The following is a 22,338-nucleotide window of genomic DNA, read 5'->3' on the forward strand; positions in this document are numbered from 1 at the left end:
AGCTATTACAAGACTGTGAGTTAGATATTTCTAAGCCTGCAAATTCTCCTTTTCCCTCTCATATGAAGCTTTCTTCAGATATGGGTGACCTTTATGATAATGCTGCCCTTTACAGATGTTATGTTGGGAAGCTAAACTTTCTCACAAACACAAGACCTGATCTTGCCTTTGCTGTTCAAACCTTAAGCCAATTTATGCATTGTCCAAGAGTTCCACATGTTCAAGTCCTGCAACATACTCTGAGATATGTTGCAAGCACAGTGGGTCAAGGTATTTTACTCAGGGCTTCTGATCAGCTTACTTTACAGGCTTTCTGTGATTCTGATTGGGCTGCCTGCCCTTCAACAAGAAAATCTGTTACTGGTTATGTCTTACTTCTTGGACAGTCTCCTATCTCTTGGAAATCTAAGAAGCAAAGCACTACCTCAAAGAGTTCAGCTGAGGCTGAATACAGAGCCATGTCTCATGCTGCTGGTGAAATTGATTGGTTGGTAAGGATTCTTGCTGAACTTGGCTTTCAGAATTTGAAACCTGTGAAGCTTTATTGTGACAGCCAATCTGCTATTCACATAGCCAAAAACCCTATTTTTCATGAGAGAACAAAACACATTGAGGTCGATTGTCATTTCACCAGGGATAAGGTTTTTGCAGGACTGATTGAACTTACTTATGTTCCTACTGGTTTACAACTTGCTGATGTTTTTACCAAACAACTCTCTATTCCTCAGCAGCAGTTGGTTTTATCCAAACTTGGCATGGTTAACTCTCCCCTGCCAAGTTTGAGGGGGGGTATTGGAGTACATGATCCAAGTCAGCAGCCAGCTCATCAGTTTGTTACAGCACAGTCAGCAGAAGAACAGCTCAGCAAATAAGTTTGTTAGAGTTTGTTAGATTTCTGTAACAAACTTTTGTATAAATACGATTCTTGTACTGTAATAATTCATTCAATAATTAAAAACTTCTTTTCTTCTTCTCCAAGTTTATTTCTCTCTCTAATTTTCTGGAGAAATTCTCCATGCTAAAGTTCAGTTGATGAACTTCAACAATATGCTAATGAGTAATGAGTTATAGTGAATATCCGTTCAAAAAAAAAAAAAAGTTGTAATTATATTTAATTATTTACAATAGAAAATTAGTATGTATGCTAATGAGTTATAGTGATTAGTGAATATTGCTTGTTTATTGGCGAAATTTTTGCAATCAATTTTTTTTTTTTCTTTTGAAAACACAATCAATTTTTATTAACTCAACATAATAACTTAATGTGCATCAAATTGAGTACTTTTGTTGGTTAAGCTCTGTTTGATTCACCTTAATTTTGCTGAACTGAAATTATTTTTACTGAACTGAACTTATTTTTACTGAACTGAACTTAATTTTACTGAACTGAAATTATTTTTACTGAACTTAAATTATTTTTACTGAACTGAAATTAATTTTACTGATTTTCTATTATAATTCTTCTTTAAGAAAACTGAATTTTATTGAACTGAACTTATTTTTACTGAACTGAAATTATTTTTACTGAACTAAAATTAATTTTACTGAGCTGAACTTATTTTTACTGAATAGAAATTATTTTTACTTAATATTATTTTTTTAAGGTGAATCAAACAGGGCCTTAGTTAATTTAGTTTGAGTACTGTATAAATACAGCTAAAATCATGCTAGCTAATTACACAACTTAGTTCTAGGAGAAGATCATGGGATTGCATGATTATGGGAATTACAAAGATTGTTGTCATGTTTAAGATTGCAGAATTATTCTCTTTTTCAAATTATTACATAGCGTTTTATAAAATCTCTGCTCATATTTGCCATTACAACAAATAAATCCATTTTGTTAATGCTGCAGAATCACCTATTGAAGCAGTCTGTTTCGAAGTCCTCCTCAACATGGTAAACTTCGTAAAAAATATTTTCAATATTCATACCAAACGTCTCCTAAATGTTTAATGAAATTGATTGTTGTTGTATCAACTTTGCTTGTATCAACGTTGATTGTTTCCTTGATGTGTTTGTGGGCAGGAATCTTACTTATCAGAAATTTCCTTTTCCGAAGTTATGGAGAAACTATACAAGGAAAAGCTGAAGCCATTGGAGACTGAGTATCACTTTTGTGACTTTGCGCTACCTCCTATGTTGGTAAAGTCTAATACCTTGTAGTTAATTATAAGCACATATGCTTTGTTTAGTTGGTGTTATCATCATAATTCTTTTGATTTATTTTCTTTTGCTAGGATGGACTTGCATTTGCCTTTGACCCGCTTATTATGGTGTTGGGAGAGTCTTTAACTGGGAAAACTTCATTAATAAAACAACTGTTCGACGGTGATTATCCAGGTCTTCAACAAAGTATTTGCTTTCATGATTGTGCATTAAAATACTTCGATTTTGACTTCACTAAATGTTATTTTTGTGCTATACATCCAACAGGTTCCGAATCTGGCAATACAGACAGGTTTTATTTTATCAAGGACTATTGTCACTAGCATTTTTTTTAGTTGAGTCCAGGATCTAGATGCTATCATTATTTGGCCCTTTCTCTTCTACTAATTTACTTGGAATTTTCGGCTGTGTAAGGAATTGTTGTGTCACAATTGGTTTTTACTTGTATAAAAAGATGTGAAACAATGTGTGTTTTTTGTTACTGTTTTTGTTGTTAGTAAACTGGGTCATTTCATTTCACAGCAAGGACTTTATAATAAGACCGTGATGGGATCTGGGTTGATTAGACATCCAGATTATAAATTGGATTCCCTTCAAATGTGTGGGTCGGATGTCTTATCATGTATGGAGGGTGTAATGCTGAAAAACAATGTAACTGTATATATATAATACAGTGCCATTAAATATTTATTCACTGTCAATTTTCATCTTGCTAATGTTTAGAGTTTGCATTGCTTGACATCAGGTGCTGGGGTATGCTTCTTTTGTGGACACACCTGCGATTCGTAATAGACATGTGAAAACCATTCAATATAGAAAGATTATATTATGGTGTGCGCAAAAGTGTGACATGATTCTTCTCTTTTTCGATCTTCACAAGCCTGAGATTTGTGCTGAATTCAAGTGGTTACTTTCATCACTACGTGGTCATGAGCACAAGTTCCGTATTGTTATATATAGTGTTGATGGCATTAATCCTGAGAAGGTAAGATCTTGATTTGAAATTATAGGGTTGTACAAAGAGAGTTGCTTGAATATAAAATGTAGGTGTAACTAATGGAGCAATGTACAAATTGCAGTTGACCAAAGCATATGGTTCACTGATGTGGTCGCTTGGGAAGGTTATAAATAGACCTATTGCTTGCCGTGCTTATATTGGGTAGGTCTTGCTTTAATTTATGATTGGTCTCAACTGTCTAGATCGTAGTCTGCGCATCTAATATCTATATTATACGTCTTATCATCAGGCTGATTTCGGTTAATTTACATTCTTTTTGTGGCTTGGATATAATCTGCTTAATATTTACATAGTATTGGTGAATGTGTTGCTACTAATCAACATCATTGTACAATTCTGCTTCTCTGCAGCTTCTCGGAGAAAGTAAAGAATGACTTTCTGAATGAACTGAAGAATTACAGAAAACCTGATATTCGTGAAAGAATAGTAAGTCTAATTTTGTAAAATCTTGCTTGTTCCCTCTTTAGTTGTTGCAATTTCTTTTTTCATCTTGAGACTATATATACGGTAGTAATTATCCTATCAAATTATACAGATCATGGACTTTGCAAAACGTGCCAAAGATGCGAAGATTCATGCTTGTATTATGAGTCATTTGAAGAAAAAGATGCCTTTCAGCTGGGGGATTACAGATCAGTTTCAAATATGTGATAATCTTGAAGATGACTTTGAGAAGGTTAATGCTTTTAATTTCCAAGTCAAAATCCTTAACTTTGTTCTTTTGATTTTGATTTCTCTTCAATGCTACCTCCTCGCATATCATCAACTTTGCGAAACAGGTCTCAAAGAAGTATGGAATACCATTGGAAGATCTTCCTCGTGTGGACAGGTATAAAGAAGTTCTCAATCACGAATATGATTTTAACAAATTGAAGAAATTGAAGCCGAAGCTGGAGCTGGTTAAAACAATTGAGGATATGCTTGCCTATGATATTCCCTTGCTCATTTGCTAATAGTTGATGGCGGTTTTTCCTGCACGAATAAATACAATGTTTTGAGCAAAGGTCTACAACATGATTCATATTTTGTTTAGTTCTAATCTCCATATCATGTTAATGAGTTAACTTTGATGGTCTTATCTTGATCGCATAAACTGACCATGTTGCAGTTTTTTAAACCTCAGATAGCATTTTTTAGTGTCATGTGTTGAACTGATGGCATTTTTTATTACTCCTATTTTTAGCAACAATGAAAGTCGTTGCTATGCTTGTAGTTTACAAGATAACCAGATTCATGAATTGGCCACAACCAATATGTAAAGTTCAAGAGTCCAAAGAGCCTAGACTTGCCTCACAACATAAACATATAATACTAAGGTAAGTCATAACACAACATGACAGAAAGAAGGGTTTTTTGACGAGTATAAAAAAGGGTAATGAGTATATACAATCAAATGGCATTGGAAGGGGATTGAAACATAATCATTCAGAATCGAGTCTCATCCGAATTAGGCCAAAGGGTGAATTGGGTGGGAACACAAAAAAAAAAAAAAAAAAAAAAAAAACGAAGTATAAAACTGCATTGGGAATTGATTGCAAATGTATAGTATAATATTCTAATAGCATGCCAATATGACATAATTCATACAAGATGAGTTCCTAAATAACTTAAATTTCAAATAATATTGTAATATTGATTATTTAATCAAAATCTTGAAGAGTATTTATGAGCAGATTGATGCCTTCTCAAGATTCTCAACCTAATATTTCAGAATGTACGAGTCAGAGTAAGTCTTGTTTATATTTTCAGGATAAATCTCGTATTAAATTTGAAATATCCACACATTAGAAATGAGATACTCATTTGTAAAATATTTTATGGTGTAGAAGAACCATAACTCCATAACAGATATATGTGTAATACTTTTTTTTTTTTTAGGAGTAAGATACAATGAGGAGTTTAGTTAAATCTTCTCACTTAAATATCCAGAGTAAAAAATAAGAAAATTTGCTACCTAAGAAAGGGTTTATATCTTGATTAGTCGGAGTCGAGTAGCTGAGAGAGGCAACATAGTCTGCCGCCTGATTTCCTTCCCGATAGATGTGTCTTGCTAGAAAGCTCGAAAAAGAATCTAAGGGCATGTTCTCTTACGTTGAAATTCAGTTCAGTTCAGTCTAGTTCAGTTCAGCTCAGTTCAATTCAGTTTAGCTCCTAATTTCCTTCTCTTATAAAATATCTAGTTAAGTTCAATTCAGCTCAGTTCAGTTCAGTTCAGCTCAATTCATTTCAGTTCAGTCAATTCAGTCAATGAGAACAGATCCTAAGATAGCATTGACATCCGCCATAAGAAGCTGAAGTTTCTATGGACAACTGAAATGACCTTGCAAAATATTAATAACAGTTAGGTTATTGCCTTCAATAAAAATATCAAAAATACCACTCCAAAAGGAGGCCATTTTATAGGACAATAACTTCGACAAGGAAGGATGGATAGGAGCCTATACAAATTTCTAGAAGATTGAGCTATGGTATTAATGAAATCACATATTCACATGTGTTGATGTGCCATATAATTGTGATTAAGAGAACATTTAATCAAATTTTGATCAATTTCTAATCAAATTGGCCTTAAATGTTAAAGCTATCCTTATACTATAAAATTATCATTTTCTTAATACTAATTTTACCATAAAAAAAAATTATGAGTATAATTAGATTAATCACATTAACATTTATAACATCATACATGTATACATAAAAAAAAATCTAATATATATATTTAAAGGGGAGTTTTTTCCCGAGTTTTTAGAGAGCTACGTAGCATTTAATTTTCTTAGCACGCCACGTAGGATTATAAATTTAAATTATAGCCAATTAAATAAGAGATTATTAATTTCTTTTACAATTAAATAATTCAAATGCCACGTAAGCAAAATTGACGAATGATATTTTAATGTTTAAATTAATTAAATACAAAATATTATCTTTTGAGATTAGGAATTTTATCTAATATTTTAAAACTAATATAATAACAATTTTAATCACATAAATATGAAAAATATTTTTGTAAAAAACACTAACAAACTGTGCATCGCACGGGTTTCATCTAGTATATATATTAAAATACAATTAAACTCATTATAATTTAAAAGTAATCATTAAGGTTATGTTTGGATAACAAAAAATGGAAGGAAAGGAAAGGAAGAGAAAGGGAGGGAGACAAAGTTCCTTGTTTGGATAATATGTTGGGGAAGGGAAGGGGAGGGGGAGGGAGGGATCCATTTTCCCTCCTCCTTTAATAAAGACCATCCCTTCAAAATTGGAGAGATTTGGAGGGAAAATGGAGCTCATCATTTCCTCCACTTCCCCTTCCTCCTATTTCCCTCCCTTCCATTTCCCTTCTAATTTGTTATCCAAACATAACATAAAGGAATCAAGATTATGATAAGATCTATTAAAGTTATCCTCACATTAATCCTCTTTTAATAAAATTAACGGAAATCCACCTTATATAAAACTTATTGCAAATTTTTTCTTTTAATACTCGGATCAGATTAGGCCCAAATCTCTACCCAAAAATAAAACCATAAATGACTTAAGAATTGGAATTTGGCCCATTGTAACTTTTACTTGGACCACTTTCCACAATTTTAACAAGTTGAAGAGGAAAATATGCCACAATTAGTACAAGTTTGAGAAACAAACGTGGCGAGATTCCATTAACATAGAAATTCCCGAGGTTATGACCTTGATTTTTGGGCTATATATTTATACCATAAGAAAACTGCTAAGTCGTACTAATACCTACCTTTAGTGTTTAATTACACCCATTGTCATCCCCACTACTCACTCATTTGTTTGTCCCCTAAAACTAACTCATTGAGTAGTGTTTGTGAAGCCAACCTTAATTTTTGAGATGCAAATTAATTATGACATGCATACTTGCCTTATTTTAGGCTCCAACCTCATATATATTGTTTATTTATTTTGTTATGATGTCATTATATCACATGTAATGCCCTAAATTCAGGAATTTGAGAATATGCATCCAAAATTTATTACTCAAAACTTCCCAACAAACATCACCTTCTCCACCAAATGTCCAAATGATAGAACATGTAAAATTTGATTATGTATTCACTCTTGTATCATTAACATGAAGTTACATCATTATGTTTTCAAACGTCAAAAGTTTGTCGTTCAATGTAATTATATATCTCCATGTATTATGAACAACATATTATCTCGACCTTTTTCAATAGATTTTAAAAAGTTGTTTTTCAACCAGATTTAACTCTCATGTGTAGTCAAAGTAAAGTAGGGAGTATAAGATAAAATTTGTATTTGTATACCTATGCTTGTTTTATGTGTTTTGAGTTTTTTTGCCCCTCCAAAATCCATTTTCTTATCATTACTAGATTAACATGAACATTTTTAGCTTGAGCTATTGAGTATAAATTATACGCACAATAAAGAGTATATATTTATTTGATTTTTAGCCTTGTAGGACAAGGTCGAGTATAAGCCTTTTGAAAGATATTTTTTATAGTGTAAAATTTAAAACCCATTATTATATGAATATATGGCAAATGCTAATCTATGTTGACTTTGACAAAAGCAAGCAACGAAAGTATTTGACACTTCGTTTTGTGTGATTATCATAGAGCTGAACATGTGCCTTAGATATGGCTAATGATAAAAATCGATTAAATTAATTGATAATATATAATTAATTAATTAGTTGAAAAACAAAAGATACTGTACAGGTCTGGACATATTGAATTATACTACTACGGGACTTCGCTGCTAATTTTGATTCTTAGTACTATTTGTATATTTTAAAAAAAAAAAATTAAAAAAAAAAAAAAAAATTAACTGTGATGAGAGGTAAAAGTATGTGTTACTCCACAAACTTACTTTTGCCTGGCTAATGAGTAATGTGAAATACAATATTATAAACGTAAATTAGCTTAGTTGATAAAGTCTTAAAATTAGCGGTGTGATATTAAGTATTGGTTTGTATTCCGTATTAGTCTAATATCATTGCCTTACAGCATATTGGAAATTCTAATGGTCATATGACATAATATCATTGCCCTACACAAAATATACATCATAACACCATTTTTTACTTGGTCTAGTGATAAAGATCGAAGAATTCTTATCTCACAATTCTTCTAAAGGAAATTGTTGAAAAACTGAAGAAAAAGGAGGGGCCAAAACATGAGGTGGAGTTGTTGAAAACTTTGCATTTCAAGGGTATATTTTTTTCTTTAATTTGGATTTATATTAATTGTGGTGGAACAATATGCTGAAATCAAGGAACCAAATGATGCTCATTTTACCAGAAAATAAGGGTAAAAAAAGAGTATGAGCTATACAATTTCAAATCATCTTAATGTGAATAACAAACTATTCAAATATGCTGAAGTACAAGTATATGTTTGTTTTGTCTTTGCTTTAAACTAATAGTAAGAGTTTAGAGGAGGAAGCAAGGTTAAAGCAATTTAGTCCACTAAAGTTTACTGATAATAGTATACTTTGATAGACTATCAGAACTTTAAGCTTTACTCCTTGTGGCATTGAGCAGTGTAATGTGCTTTTACTAAACCCTAAGCCTTAAATGAACAACTAACAAGCTAATCAAGATGCAGTGAAATGATTAACAGTTCGAAATAACAACGATATGTGCTTGGGCATCTAGGTGAGGTGTGGCCGTGTGGAGAGGTGCATACATGAAGCAACAACGTATGGACAATGGCAAATTTAAGATTTTTCATAAAGGAAACACAAACATTAATAAAAGTGGGATACAACTGTACGATCACATTCCTATCCCATGTACCTATATTGGATCCGCCACTATGAATGGGCGAGATGTTAAAAGGTCTAAGTGTTGAAAACCTTAAACACCGGGACAAAATACATTAACATAAGTTATCTTCTTCAAATAGAAAAATTAATCAAGGATGGATTCCAACGTGAGTTATTCAGATGAAGCAGCAAATAAGCATCACATTTAGACATAGTGAAGAACATAAACCTGGGACACAAACAAACACATATGTTAATTCTTTAATTTTCTATTTTCACCTTCTTGTTTGTCACCTACAATATGATACACAAACTCATAAAGACAAGAGGAAAAAAACCACAAGATTAGGAGGCATAGGATTAGGAGTCTCGCGACGCGCAATGCTAATTGTAATTAACAATAAGAAAATAAAGAACAGCACCAATAATTAACATTAGTGACTATAGATTAGAGGCTCGATTATCCAAGCTAAACCACAGCCCATCACTAATTTACTACACTGACCTTATTTTGAGGAAAACAATGCATGAACACATGGGGTTGCATGGCTACAAAAGCTATTCAATTCAAACTTAAAACCTTAGTATAAAAAATTACCCATAATCCTAAATCAATATTAGGAAGACAGACACAAAACACAGAACCCCGAGGTGAAAGCTGGTGGGCTATTAACTAAACAAACTCATAATTTTTCATCACCTAAGATTTTTTATACACTCTTTTTTGCTTGCTTGGTTTGAAAGCATTGTAATCTTAAACTGATGAGTAAGCAGTTGCCCTAGAGAAAGAGAGTGAAAACCAATGCAAAAACTAGAAGAGAAATGTGGGGTTTGAGGCCAGTGTCAATGCCAATGCCGATGCCAGCGCCGATGCCAAGGCAACCCTTCAAGCCCCACCACAAACAACACCGTATCCGCCGCCACGTCCATCTTCATCTTATCCTAACTCTTTCTCTCTCTTTATTTTTCTTCCCCACATCTTTTGCATACACAAACAATGAAGTTCTCTTCCTACATTCATGGCTTCATAGCTCTTCCCAACCTTCACCGCCTTCTGCTTTCTCAAGCTGGAACCCTTTGGACCAAAACCCTTGTAAATGGTCTTTTATTACTTGCACTTCTGACTACTTTGTTTCTGAAATAAACATTCAGTCAATACAGTTAGCTTTACCTTTCCCTTCAAATATCTCAACCCTTAGCCACCTTCAGAAACTGACCATTTCTAGTTGTAATCTCACTGGTTCAATCCCAGAAAGCGTAGGGGATAGCCTGCAGCTGACATTACTTGATCTCAGCTCGAATGGGTTAGTCGGCTACATCCCTCGTACAATCGGGAAGCTTAAGAACCTGCAAGATTTGACTCTGAACTCCAACCAGCTCACTGGAAAAATCCCAGCTGAGTTAGGTGACTGTATTAGCCTAGAAAATCTTTCGCTCTTTGATAACAACTTCAATGGTGAGCTCCCAGTTGAGCTTGGCAGACTCATAAATCTGCAGGCGTTGAGGGCAGGCGGAAATAAGGATATCTCTGGACCGATACCAGAAGAGCTAGGGCAATGCCAGAATTTGACAGTGCTTGGGTTGGCTGATACAAAGATTTCGGGGTCGCTTCCAAGGTCACTGGGCCAGCTGAGGAAACTAGACACCATTGCAGTTTATACTACAATGCTGTCAGGGGAGATCCCACCAGAACTAGGTAACTGCTCTGAGCTTGTGAACTTGTATCTCTATCAAAATAGTCTTTCTGGGTCAATCCCTAAAGAATTAGGTAGGCTTGAAAAGCTAGAGAAGTTACTGCTTTGGCAGAATAATTTGTCTGGTGCAATTCCTGAAGAGATTGGGAATATCTCAAGCTTGGTAATTATTGATCTTTCATTGAATACTCTATCTGGGACTATACCTTTATCATTTGGGAACCTACCTAACCTCCTAGAGATAATGTTGAGTAGTAATAACATTTCTGGCTCAATTCCATCAGTTCTTTCAAATGCTGCAAATCTAGTACAATTGCAGGTTGATAATAATCAGATAACAGGCTCTGTCCCGGCCGAGCTAGGAAGGTTAAGTGGGCTGCAAATCCTATTTGCCTGGCAGAATAGGCTTGAGGGGAGCATTCCTTCTGCATTGGCTAATTGTAGCAGCCTCCAAGCTTTAGATTTGTCACACAACTCACTCACTGGTAGCTTGCCCTCTGGTCTGTTTCAGCTTCAAAACCTCACGAAGCTGCTGCTGATTTCCAATCACATTTCAGGTTCAATCCCACCTGAGATTGGGAATTGCAAGTCCCTCGTTCGCCTCCGCCTTTTTAACAATAGGATCATTGGGGAAATTCCAAAAGAAATAGGTTTCCTTGGAAGTCTTAGTTTTCTTGATTTATCTTATAACCGCCTTTCTGGGTCGGTTCCAGAAGAGATAAGCAAGTGCAAAGAGTTGCAGATGCTGAATCTGAGCAATAATACAATCAGGGGATCAATTCCTGACGCACTGTCATCTCTGAGTAAGCTTCAAGCTCTGGATCTGTCATATAACCAACTTACAGGTCCAATTCCAGATGGTTTTGGCCAGCTAGATTCAATCAATTCACTCATCCTTAGAGGAAATTCTCTCTCTGGATCAATCCCATCATCCCTTGGAAGCTGTTTGGAGCTTCAACTGATAGATTTAAGCAGCAACGGATTTTCAGGAAGGATCCCACAGGAGCTTTTCCAAATTCAAGACCTTGATATAGCCTTAAATTTGAGCTGTAACAATCTTTCAGGTGTTATACCCCCGCAGATTTCTTCCCTAAAGAAGCTGAACATTCTTGACATGTCTCACAACAGGCTTGAAGGCAGTCTGATGCAGCTCTCTGCGTTGGATAATCTGGTGTCTCTGAATGTATCTTACAACAATTTCACAGGTTTTCTACCAGATAACAAGCTATTTCGACAGCTATCGTCTAAGGAGTTGGAAGGAAATCAAGGATTGTGCTCACAAAATCATGATTCATGCTTTGTAGGTGATGGCATTGGATCAGATACGGGGCATAGTAGGCAGTCAAAGAAATTGAAATTGGCAATCGGGTTATTGGTAGCTCTGACAGTCATACTGGTGGCTCTAGGTGTCGTTGCAGTTGCTAGGGCAAGGAAAATGATTAAAGATGACAGTGAGTCTGAGATTGGGATGAATGCCTGGCCATGGCAATTCACTCCTTTCCAAAAGCTAAATTTTGCACTTGATGATGTTCTGAAGAGCCTGGTGGAGAGTAATATCATTGGAAAAGGATGTTCAGGGATAGTTTATCGAGCAGAAATGGAAAATGGAGAGCTGATTGCAGTAAAGAAGCTATGGCCAGCAACAATGGGAGCCAAACAGGATTGTCATAAAGACAGATTTAAGGACAATGGACGCGATTCCTTTTCAGGTGAGGTAAAGACTCTTGGTTCCATTCGTCACAAAAACATAGTTAGGTTCTTGGGCTGTTGCTGGAACAAGAATACAAGGTTGCTTATGTATGATTACATGCCTAATGGAAGCTTAGGGAGTCTTCTACATGAAAGGAGTGGAAGTTGCTTGGACTGGGATCTAAGGTACAAGATCATCCTAGGGGCAGCTCAAGGATTAGCTTATATGCATCATGATTGTGTTCCTCCTATAGTTCATAGGGATATCAAAGTCAACAACATTCTAATAGGCCTTGATTTTGAGCCCTACATTGCTGACTTCGGCCTAGCCAAGCTTGTCGATGATGGGGATTTTGCTCGGTCTTCCAGCACTGTTGCCGGTTCCTATGGATACATGGCACCAGGTAAGCATATCTCTTCCTTACATTCATGTTTCTACATAATCAACCATTCTACCTTCAATATACTAGTTCCATATTAAACTCAAAATTTTTTGTGTAATGTGCAGAGTATGGCTACATGATGAAGGTTACAGAGAAGAGTGACGTGTATAGTTTTGGAGTAGTCATGTTAGAAGTATTAACAGGGAAGCAACCAATTGACCCAACCATACCCGACGGTCTACATATTGTAGAATGGGTGAGGCTAAGAAAAGGAGGTGCAGACGTAATAGACCAACAGTTAAAGGGAAGATCAGAACCAGAAGTCGAGGAAATGATGCAGACAATAGGAGTGGCATTACTCTGTGTAACACCCACCCCTAATGACCGCCCCACCATGAAAGACGTAGCAGCCATGCTCAAAGAAATACGACAAGACAGAGAAGCAGATTGCACAAAAGCTGACACTGTACTCAAAGGATCACCAATGTCAAAAGACCAACAAACAAGCAATACCAACAGCTCCAAAGGAGGACCATCTACAGCAATGCAACAACAATTATACACTCGAAGCAATAATACGAGCTTTTCTGCTTCGTCTCTCCTATATTCTTCCTCCAATGGCAACATTACATTCAAATAATAGCCTACAATGTCAGCCATTCACTAGGATATCAAATTTGTTTTTTCTTACTAGGTTCTGTATCTTCCCTTTATCTTATGCTTTCCCTTCATTTGAGTGTATCAGGGGGTAAAAAAAACGAGCCGAATTCGACAAACTAGATGGAATCAGGCATTTCTGGTTCTGATCATATTCTATAAGCAATAACATGCTACCATCTATAGTTTTGTATAAATGCAAGAACAAATTTTATATTATTAAACTCCATTAACATAGACAAACTATCATGTTAAATTCAGCTAGGCGTTTTATCGAACAGGTTATGGGCACTCAGAAATGATTTCAAATTTTATGCGCTTTTTTTTTTTTTTTTTTTTTGGCAATTTTAGCAACAAACAAATTAAAAACATTCATCATCAACAACTACAAACCTTTAAAAAAAAAAAATCAACCTAAAGCAACCAACAATTCAAATTCAACAACTAATTGTAGAAAGGTAAATCGAAATTATAAACTAACCTTTGAAATATTTGAATTGCAGAATTGTAGATCACAGAATGGGAAATTTGTTGAAGCAAATAGAATATTTTTTTTTTCACATTGTACACTGGGTAGATGACAGATTGACAGGTTAATTACAAGTAATATAACTGTTTATTTATATTTTGTTTATATTCCACATATGTAAATAATTTTGGAGGGAAAATCAAATACCCACAACCTACCCACTTTTTTTTTCCTTTAACATCCCATGAAGGGGTGGCAATTCGTGTCAGATCTCGGGTTGTGTTTAGAAACTATAAAAATAGTGTAAAACTTAATATTATTATGAAATATGAAATTTGGGTCAAATCGAATTGTTTGGGTTTCTCTCAATAACTTCGGATCGGGTTATCGTGTCGGGTCAGGAATTATCAGCCCTAATTCAATCACCAGTCACATAGAGTAATGAAGGAAGATCTACCCAAAAGTTTAGATTATACGAAGTACATACCTCATAGTCTCATACGAAGTAGTACTTACTGTAGTTGAGATTATTCTTGCAAATTTTTTCTAAATCAATAGTGATACAATAGTTCTATTAATTGTTCGCGTTTAAATAATGGCTACAAAATTATTGTAACTATTTGTAAAACCATCATAAATTCATATATTGTCTTGGTTTATTATATACTTAACGGTTAAGAGCACTCTCACTCATGGGCAAAAAAATGCCCATTAGAAAAATATCATGGTAAAAATGGTTAAAATGACATCCCACTCATGAGCAAAAATAAAATGCATATGAAGAGATTGTCAATTGTCGGAAATGGTAGAGAGAAAAATGTTAGTGGTAATTTTTTTTAAGCCCAAAAATGTATGAAGAGTTGTTAAAAAAATGCCTATGAGAAAAAGTGGGAAAGTAGAGTGAAAAAGTAGGTAGAGAGAGAATTTTTTTTTTGCCAATGAATGAGATTGGTCTAACGAAGTTGCCACAAAATTTCAATGCAATTCAATTCTAGTCGTTGCAAATTTGCAATTCGAGAATGAACCAAAGTCTATGAAGAGAGTACGAATTGAACAGAGTGAAAAAGAAAACGTTGTACATGCCCAAAAGTCAGTAGAATGATTAAATTGCTTAAATTCAAATCATTAGTAAACATAGAAATTAAACTTAGTAGTGATGGACCAACTTCCCCAACCAAGTCACAATTTTTATAAGCACACTACAATTTTGGAAAACAACATTTCAAGAACAAAATACACAACACTCTCAGATATTCAGAGTAAACTGTACGTAGTAAAGTTTTCCACTCTGCATAACATTCAAATCACAAATGAACTTCAACATAGCAGGATGATTACACACTGCCAGTACCACCAGTTGTTGCACCCCCAAGGAGACTACCCGCTCGGGTCATCGGTCCATTTTTCGAGGCACGCCTCTGGTGAATAATCCCAACTATGCGAGGACCAAAACCACCATACCACAAAACAATCAAAATCCACAACAATACAGCAATGACTAACACTGCAATAGAAAATGCAACGACCTTAACTTGTTCATCAGGAGGAGCAAGCGTTATTATAGAAGACACGTAACTCGCTGCAATCGCAACAATAGCCATCCAAATCGACACCATAAATAGCCCTTTAAAGAACCTGTGTTTTTGAGGCAACCCTGTAAGAAGCAACAGGAACACAGACAAAGCAGCTATGAACCCGACCGTGTTTTCAACAATGAACAACGTGTAAAGCCCCGGGGCACTGTATGCCATGATGGATGTGCCTGCTTTATGCTTGTCCATTACTTGCTGCTTATCATCATTTATAGTCTCTTGGTAAATGCCTCCAGGAGGATTGACACCGGCTTGAAAGGCGGCGGCTGCTATCAATGATGCTGCAACCATTACAGCTTCTTGTTTGTCCTGCAAGTACTTGAGCAAAAAATTCTTCCTCATACCGCCGTTGTTTTCAGGAAGCGAAGGTGATGGAAGGCTGTTAGAATTTGTAATTACGGCTCCAGCATTATGAAGGGTGCGTCCAATCATACCTCCTACGCCCTTGAATAAGATGTCCATTGCTGTTTGCCCTGCACCATTCTTTGCGTTCACTTCTATGGTTTGGATTTGAAGTAGATAGTTGACTGCCTGCTAACATTTTTGTACACATTACAAAATACAGAATATGTTTTGAGTCGGAGTAGAGAGATTCGTAACAGGTAAAGTAATTGATGTAACCACGCACTTGACATATGCCCCAGTTTCTCATAATGAAAAAAATGTTGATTTATTAACAAAAATGACCCCATCAGAAACAAATTTCATTTCTCACCATGAGAAACAGGGAATTTCCCTTTACTAATTTAGAACCCGTGTCATGCACGGTAACTCCAAAACAAATTATACATTAATTAAATATAGCTTATGGGTGTTATGCACCATTAGATTCATACAATAATATCTTAAGGTTGTTATTTTCAAAGTAGAAAAAACATAGAATTGTATAAAAATCACCTTTAATTTGCGTCTAATAACACCATTTTCAAAGAAGTTAGTTTTATTAGGATAAGCTTTTGAAGGTACAATCTATAACCTAACTACTTTACCCTGTATAATTATATGCTCATTAGTAGGACTATTATTGTTAATTGAATCCTGATTTAATTTGATGCCAATTTGCCATGATAAAAAGAATAAATTGTAAGAGGTGAATATTTTTTACCAATTGGATATTACATACATTAACTACAATTCCTTTAGTTATGTTGTTTTACTCTTGTTTTTATCAAGAAAAAACTTTGTTGTTTTAATTTTAAAAATCTAATAATTTGTTGATCCTTTAAAAAATCTAATGATTTGTTGAAATTTCATTATTTCGTTTTTAATAAATATATTAGGTTACATGATTAAACTTAAAGAACTTAATAAATTAGATTATAAATTGTACTATCATGTAATTTAGTAATTAGCCTTTTAAAAATATATTCCTTTATTTTTTTTCATAAATAACTATTATAATGAAATGATATTATTTTTAGTATGTAATTGATCAAAATATATTATATTTTCTAGGTTGAAATATAAAGAGAATAACTAGTGTTAAGTAATAATTAGTATTTTTTTTGTACTTTTTTTTGTGTTTAGAGAGCCACAAGGGCGGATAATAAGAATCGATCACAAGATCTCTTGGAATCGAGAGGGGAGCTCTAACCACTTGAGCTATCCCTCACTCTCGTGTTTTTTTGTTAAACAAACCTTTTTTTTTTATATTCTTGGTTAATGTTGAATCATTTTTAATTTACTAAACTAAGTTAAACCTCGTGATATTGCACGGTTATTCAACGATTATTAAAAACAATATTTTTTTAGGCTACACATAAAATTATATTAAACAATTTAATATTTTAGAAAGTTTGTTTTATATTTTATATAAAGCAAATGTAATATATTGGATGCAATCCTTTTTTAGAAGTTATAATTTTTTAAAGCAAGGATTATTGTGGAAGATGATTTATTTTTAGCAAGTATTATTGGAGGAAAAAATTTAATAGTATGCTACCAAGTGTCCCTATTAATTTCGCCTTTGGTAATATGTAATAGATTACATACGAGTATGTATTTATGATTTGATTATCGAGGTATAATTTCTACTACTTGCTTGTAATCTTGTATATATATAAAAACTAAAAGTCATTTTTCAACTTTTGTATTTATCTTCTTCAATTTATGAAAATCAAATCTAATTAGATCTAATAATATAAGCGTAGGTCATCAGACCTGATTAGATTTAAATAAAGAATTTATAACTTATAAACAAACAAAAAAAAAATCAAACCAAATTACTCCGTAAAAAGATATAAGTTCAAACCAAATAATACTAGATTAAAATCAGTTTAGGTTAGATCATATGAAAAGAAATAAGGAAAACATAATGTTATTAAAAGAAATACAACTCCAATGATTTGTACGTTTCAATTAATTTAGGGCTTGCTTTTAGTTCATCTTGTTTTTTCTTATCTAATCTGATTGTCTGATTTGATCAAAATTTGACCTTAAGTGTGCGATTATCTATAAAGAAACATATATTAAGTGGGATTTTGTTAAATTAAAATCGTAATAATGTGTATTTTTTTTGTGACAAGGTAATAATGTGTATTTTAATAATATGTAATTTTCATAATTTTTTATTATGAAATTAAAGATATTTAGCTATAAATAACTGCACATAAAAAAACAATAATCTGATCTAAACTTATTTTTCTATTTTCTTTTGCAAAAATAATATCAAATAGAATAAAATGAATTGAGATTAAGCTTGGAAATATAATTTTTATTTTTAAATTTCATTTTAAAAAGTACACTATATTTGAAAACTTTTATTTTAAAGTTAGTATATAAAGCTGAATGTTTAGTTAAATACTACTTCGTATGTATTAAAATTAAGAAATTTTTACTTTTGGTACCATTAAATGTTGGGAATATAGGAAAATATATTATTGTGATATATTTTCCATATATATCTTATGATATTATATTTAGGATAATAATATATCTTAGTGATATTCTAAGATAGATTTATGGAAGTTTATATGATAGAGTTTATATTGTGTAGGTTATCTTATGTAGGCTATAAATATTAGCCAAGATTATCAATACAATTAAAACTATTCTCTCATAAATAATTTGTCATGGTATCAAGAGCAGGTTAAATCTTGGGACCGTTCACACAAATTCTCTCCCTGCCGGTGGGTTAGAATATTAAACCCACCGGTGGGATTCATAAATTTGCTTCCGCTATGCAATAGTATTGCTCTTTGAAATTTCTATTTTTTTTTTATTTAATCTTTTTTTTTTGGAATAACCATGTGATACGTGATCAATATGAATGGTCATATGTGATTTGGTTAGGTTGTAGTGTTTGAGTGTGCTTCCTCCATAATTGCATCTCCAAGGAGATGAAGAAAAGCCACGTTTGGCGTATTATTTATTATTTAAAAAAAAAAATTGCAAAAGAACACGGACACCAACAAAGGGCCTGGCAAAGAAGATCACAGACACCAGCAAAGGGTCGTGGCAAAGAAGATTACGGACACCAGCAAAGGGCCGTGGCAAAGAAGACCACGGACACCAGCAAAGGGCCGTGACAAAAGACCACGGACACCAGCAAAGGGCCGTGACAGAAGACCATGGACACCAGCAAAGGGTCGTGGTAGCAAAAGTTCTTTTTTTTTTAAATAAAAAAAAATTGAAGCCGACATCAACAGAGTAGTGCAACTCGATCAACTTCAACAAAGTGCGAATTTCCAACCATAACGTTCGTGTTATTGCCGTTACGATTGCGGGAGGGTGTTGGGAATATAGGAAAATATATTATTGTGATATATTTTCCATATATATCTTATGATATTATATTTAGGATAATAATATATCTTAGTGATATTCTAAAATAGATTTATGGAAGTTTATATGATAGAGTTTATATTGTGTAGGTTATCTTATGTAGGCTATAAATATTAGCCAAGATCATCAATACAATTAAAACTATTCTCTCCTAAATAATTTGTACCCTATTTTAATTTTTGGTACCTATCCATTTTTTTTTTACTACCGACATATTTTAAAAGTTAAGATTTTGGTAGCCACTGATCTGATTAAACGCTGACTACATTTTTTACAATAAAAAAATAAAAATAAAAATAAAAACCTTGTTAAAATGGATCTTGTTATATAGGTAAATCTTATTGTGTACTTTTAAGGGCCTGTTCATATTTACTGAGCTGAACTGAACTGAACTAATTGGAGCTGAACTGAAATGAACTGATTGGAGCTGAATTGAACTGAAAAATTAAAATGCATAAAACTGAACTGAACTGATTAGAGCTGAACTGAACTGAACTGATTGGAGCTGAACTGAACTGAAAATAAGTAAATATGAACAGGCCCTAAACCACACAATTAAAGATAATTAGTACTAATAAGTAACTAGAATTAAAAAAATTTATCACTTTTAATTTAACATGATTAGACAAGAATAAGTAGCGATATTTGAACTAAGTTGAAGAGAACGAGTTCTTATAAGATAAAATGATCAACTTGAACAAAGCAATTTTTTAAATACTTGTAACATAAAACAAGCATACCTCGGATTGTTGGTTAAGAACCGAAAGATGTAGGATGGTATTGCCATCACAATCCCCACAATTAAGGAGCACATTATCATTTATTCTTTCAATTAACACCTTCAATGCTTCAAATTGATTAAACTTAACACACAAATGTAAAATGCTATCATCCTGGTCCGTCCGCAGGAGAGCGGCACCAGAATCAACTCGCATCAACTCTTTCAACACCTCGACCCGACCCTTAATAGCTGCAACATGAACAGGACATCTTCCATACGCATCCCGAGCTCGGCACACGATCCCGGGGCTAACGCTGAGAAGAAGTGTTACCAATTTAACATTGTTGGTAGCAGAGGCAAGGTGAAGTGGTGTGGATTTGTGTAAATCAATTTCAGTGGCAAGGGTTGGCTTTCTTTGTAGGAGTTCCTTAACAAAGTCAAAGTTACCTAAAATAACAGCTATGTGAAGGGGTGTTTCTGAATATGTTCCTGAAGTTGATATTCTATCTAGAATTATTGGATCTTCTTTAAGTAAATTTAGAAGGGATGTTACACTCCCTTCTCTTGCTGCATCAAACAACCTTCTCTCCATTATTATTACTCTCTTTAGTGTTGCAAGGTTTTTTGATGTACACTAATAACGGACGTACTCTTTATATGTACATATACTAATACTATAGTAGCTAGATTGGTCAACGGTACATCCGTACGTATCTTAAGGTGTGTTTAATAAAACTAATTTTACTTATCTTAAACTTGACTGCTACTGACAGCCTTTGTCACACAAACTTAGGAAAAAAATTAATTTATTACTCCATCCGTTTTTAAATTCTTGCTTCAATAGTTGTGATTTACACATAAGAAAAAATATAGTGTTGTGGATATTTATTGAAATCGTCTAAATGAATGGATTATTAATTTTCAATTGTTAGAATTTATACTTATTAATACTTAAAGATGAAATTGATCAAATATTTACATCAGCCTACGTACGTGCTCAGGAAAAATGGAGCTTAGTATTTAAAAACGAGGGAGTAAATACATTCTCATCCCATGACACATAAATCCAGGTCACATTTGTCAAATTATAGACGGACACGATTAGGGATGGTAATATCAAATAATTTTTTTTATTATTTTTTTTAGGTACATATGGAGATATGGTACTAGCTTAACATGCAAAACATGCAATGCTAGTCGAGACACACAAGTTTAACCATTGATTTTTTCAAAAAAATTTATATGTATTTATAAAACCATTTTTAATTACAAAATACTACCTCCATTAACTATTATTTACAACAAAGGGGTATTATTTGTGAGATATAAAATATTCCTTTATTGTAAATTAAATAATAGTTAACGGAGGTAGTACTTCGTAATTAAGTCTGATCTAATAATTAAATAATAGTTAAAGGAGGTAGTATAACTCGTGAGATAATATTAAAATAGTCAAATGGATAAGTAAGAAAATGGTAAAGTGAGGAAGGTTTTAATTTTAATACGAAGTATATTTTTTTTTTTCTCAGTAAGGAGAAGTTAAGAATCCTGACCGAACCTTAACCCTTCATGGGTTTTTTGGTTCAGTATTTGTGGGTCAGATACTTTGAGAGTGAGGGGGAGAAAGGTAAGGGATTCTCACCCTCAAAGTGTGTCTTGTGGGGATTGAACCCCCAACTTCAAAATTAAAAGGTGCAATCTTTTCTATTAGGCCAAGCTTAGCTTAACATTTTAATACGGAGTATTGGAGAAAGCGTAGTTGAGGACCTTGGGGGATGCTTGTATTTATTTATTACTCCGTATTATTTTTTTGTATGCTTGTTTATTTATTACTTCGTATTTTTCCTTTTTTTTTGTATGATTCTATTTATTTATTACTCCGTACTTCATTTTTTTTTTGTTTGCTTATTTATTTATTACTCCGTATTATTTTTTTGGGTAATGTTATATGTAGCCCTAAGGGCTATATATAAACATTAAATACACTCTTGAAAATTGTATAAAATTAGGAATTCATGACAAAAACACGCGTAAATCAGTGTAATTAGTGTTTATATTTTTAATGATTTCTTCACTTTTTACGATTTTCAAGTGTAAATGTAATGCTTATATGTAGCCCTAAGGGTTATATATAACATTTTCCTATTTTTTTTTTGTATGTTCGTATTTATTTATTACTCAGTAATTTTTTATTTTTCTATTTTATTTTTGTTTCTCTTTCTTCATTTATATCTCTTGTAGGAAAAACGGAGAAAGAAGACAGCTGTATAGTAGCAACTAGCAAGTCCAAAAGTAACATGGGTTGGTTGTTTGTAACGGTACAAGTGCATGGATAATTTTAAAATTACTCTACTTGTGTTTTTTACCGCTTTGCTATTTCCTTTCCCAATGGCTTTGTTTTATCCATTT

The 22,338-nt window shown here is 33.4% G+C and overlaps 2 protein-coding genes and 1 long non-coding RNA gene across 3 annotated transcripts; 1 reads left to right on the forward strand and 2 right to left on the reverse strand.

Annotated features, from left to right (window-relative positions):
• Window positions 1-8,880: 8,880 nt before the first annotated feature.
• On the reverse strand, window positions 8,881-14,350 carry LOC110728101. The gene is made up of 2 exons (XR_002512644.1): window positions 13,846-14,350; window positions 8,881-9,170 (listed from the first exon to the last, which is right to left on the reverse strand). It is a non-coding gene; the product is annotated as an uncharacterized LOC110728101 (long non-coding RNA).
• Window positions 9,381-13,713, forward strand: LOC110728099 (LRR receptor-like serine/threonine-protein kinase RCH1). Its single transcript, XM_021907736.1, has 2 exons — window positions 9,381-12,728; window positions 12,833-13,713. Exons 1-2 carry the CDS (start codon window positions 9,764-9,766, stop codon window positions 13,345-13,347), a joined length of 3,480 nt encoding a protein of 1,159 aa, XP_021763428.1. The 5' UTR covers window positions 9,381-9,763; the 3' UTR covers window positions 13,348-13,713.
• A 286-nt stretch (window positions 14,351-14,636) lies between the features above and the next one.
• On the reverse strand, window positions 14,637-20,531 carry LOC110728102 (ankyrin repeat-containing protein BDA1-like). The gene is made up of 2 exons (XM_021907737.1): window positions 19,949-20,531; window positions 14,637-15,956 (listed from the first exon to the last, which is right to left on the reverse strand). The coding sequence occupies exons 1-2, from the start codon at window positions 20,519-20,521 to the stop codon at window positions 15,168-15,170; spliced, it is 1,362 nt and encodes a 453-aa protein (XP_021763429.1). The 5' UTR covers window positions 20,522-20,531; the 3' UTR covers window positions 14,637-15,167.
• Between the last annotated feature and the right edge of the window lie 1,807 nt (window positions 20,532-22,338).

Source organism: Chenopodium quinoa, unplaced genomic scaffold (assembly GCF_001683475.1).
Source record: "Chenopodium quinoa cultivar QQ74 unplaced genomic scaffold, ASM168347v1, whole genome shotgun sequence".
In the NCBI taxonomy this organism is placed as follows: Eukaryota; Viridiplantae; Streptophyta; class Magnoliopsida; order Caryophyllales; family Amaranthaceae; genus Chenopodium; species Chenopodium quinoa.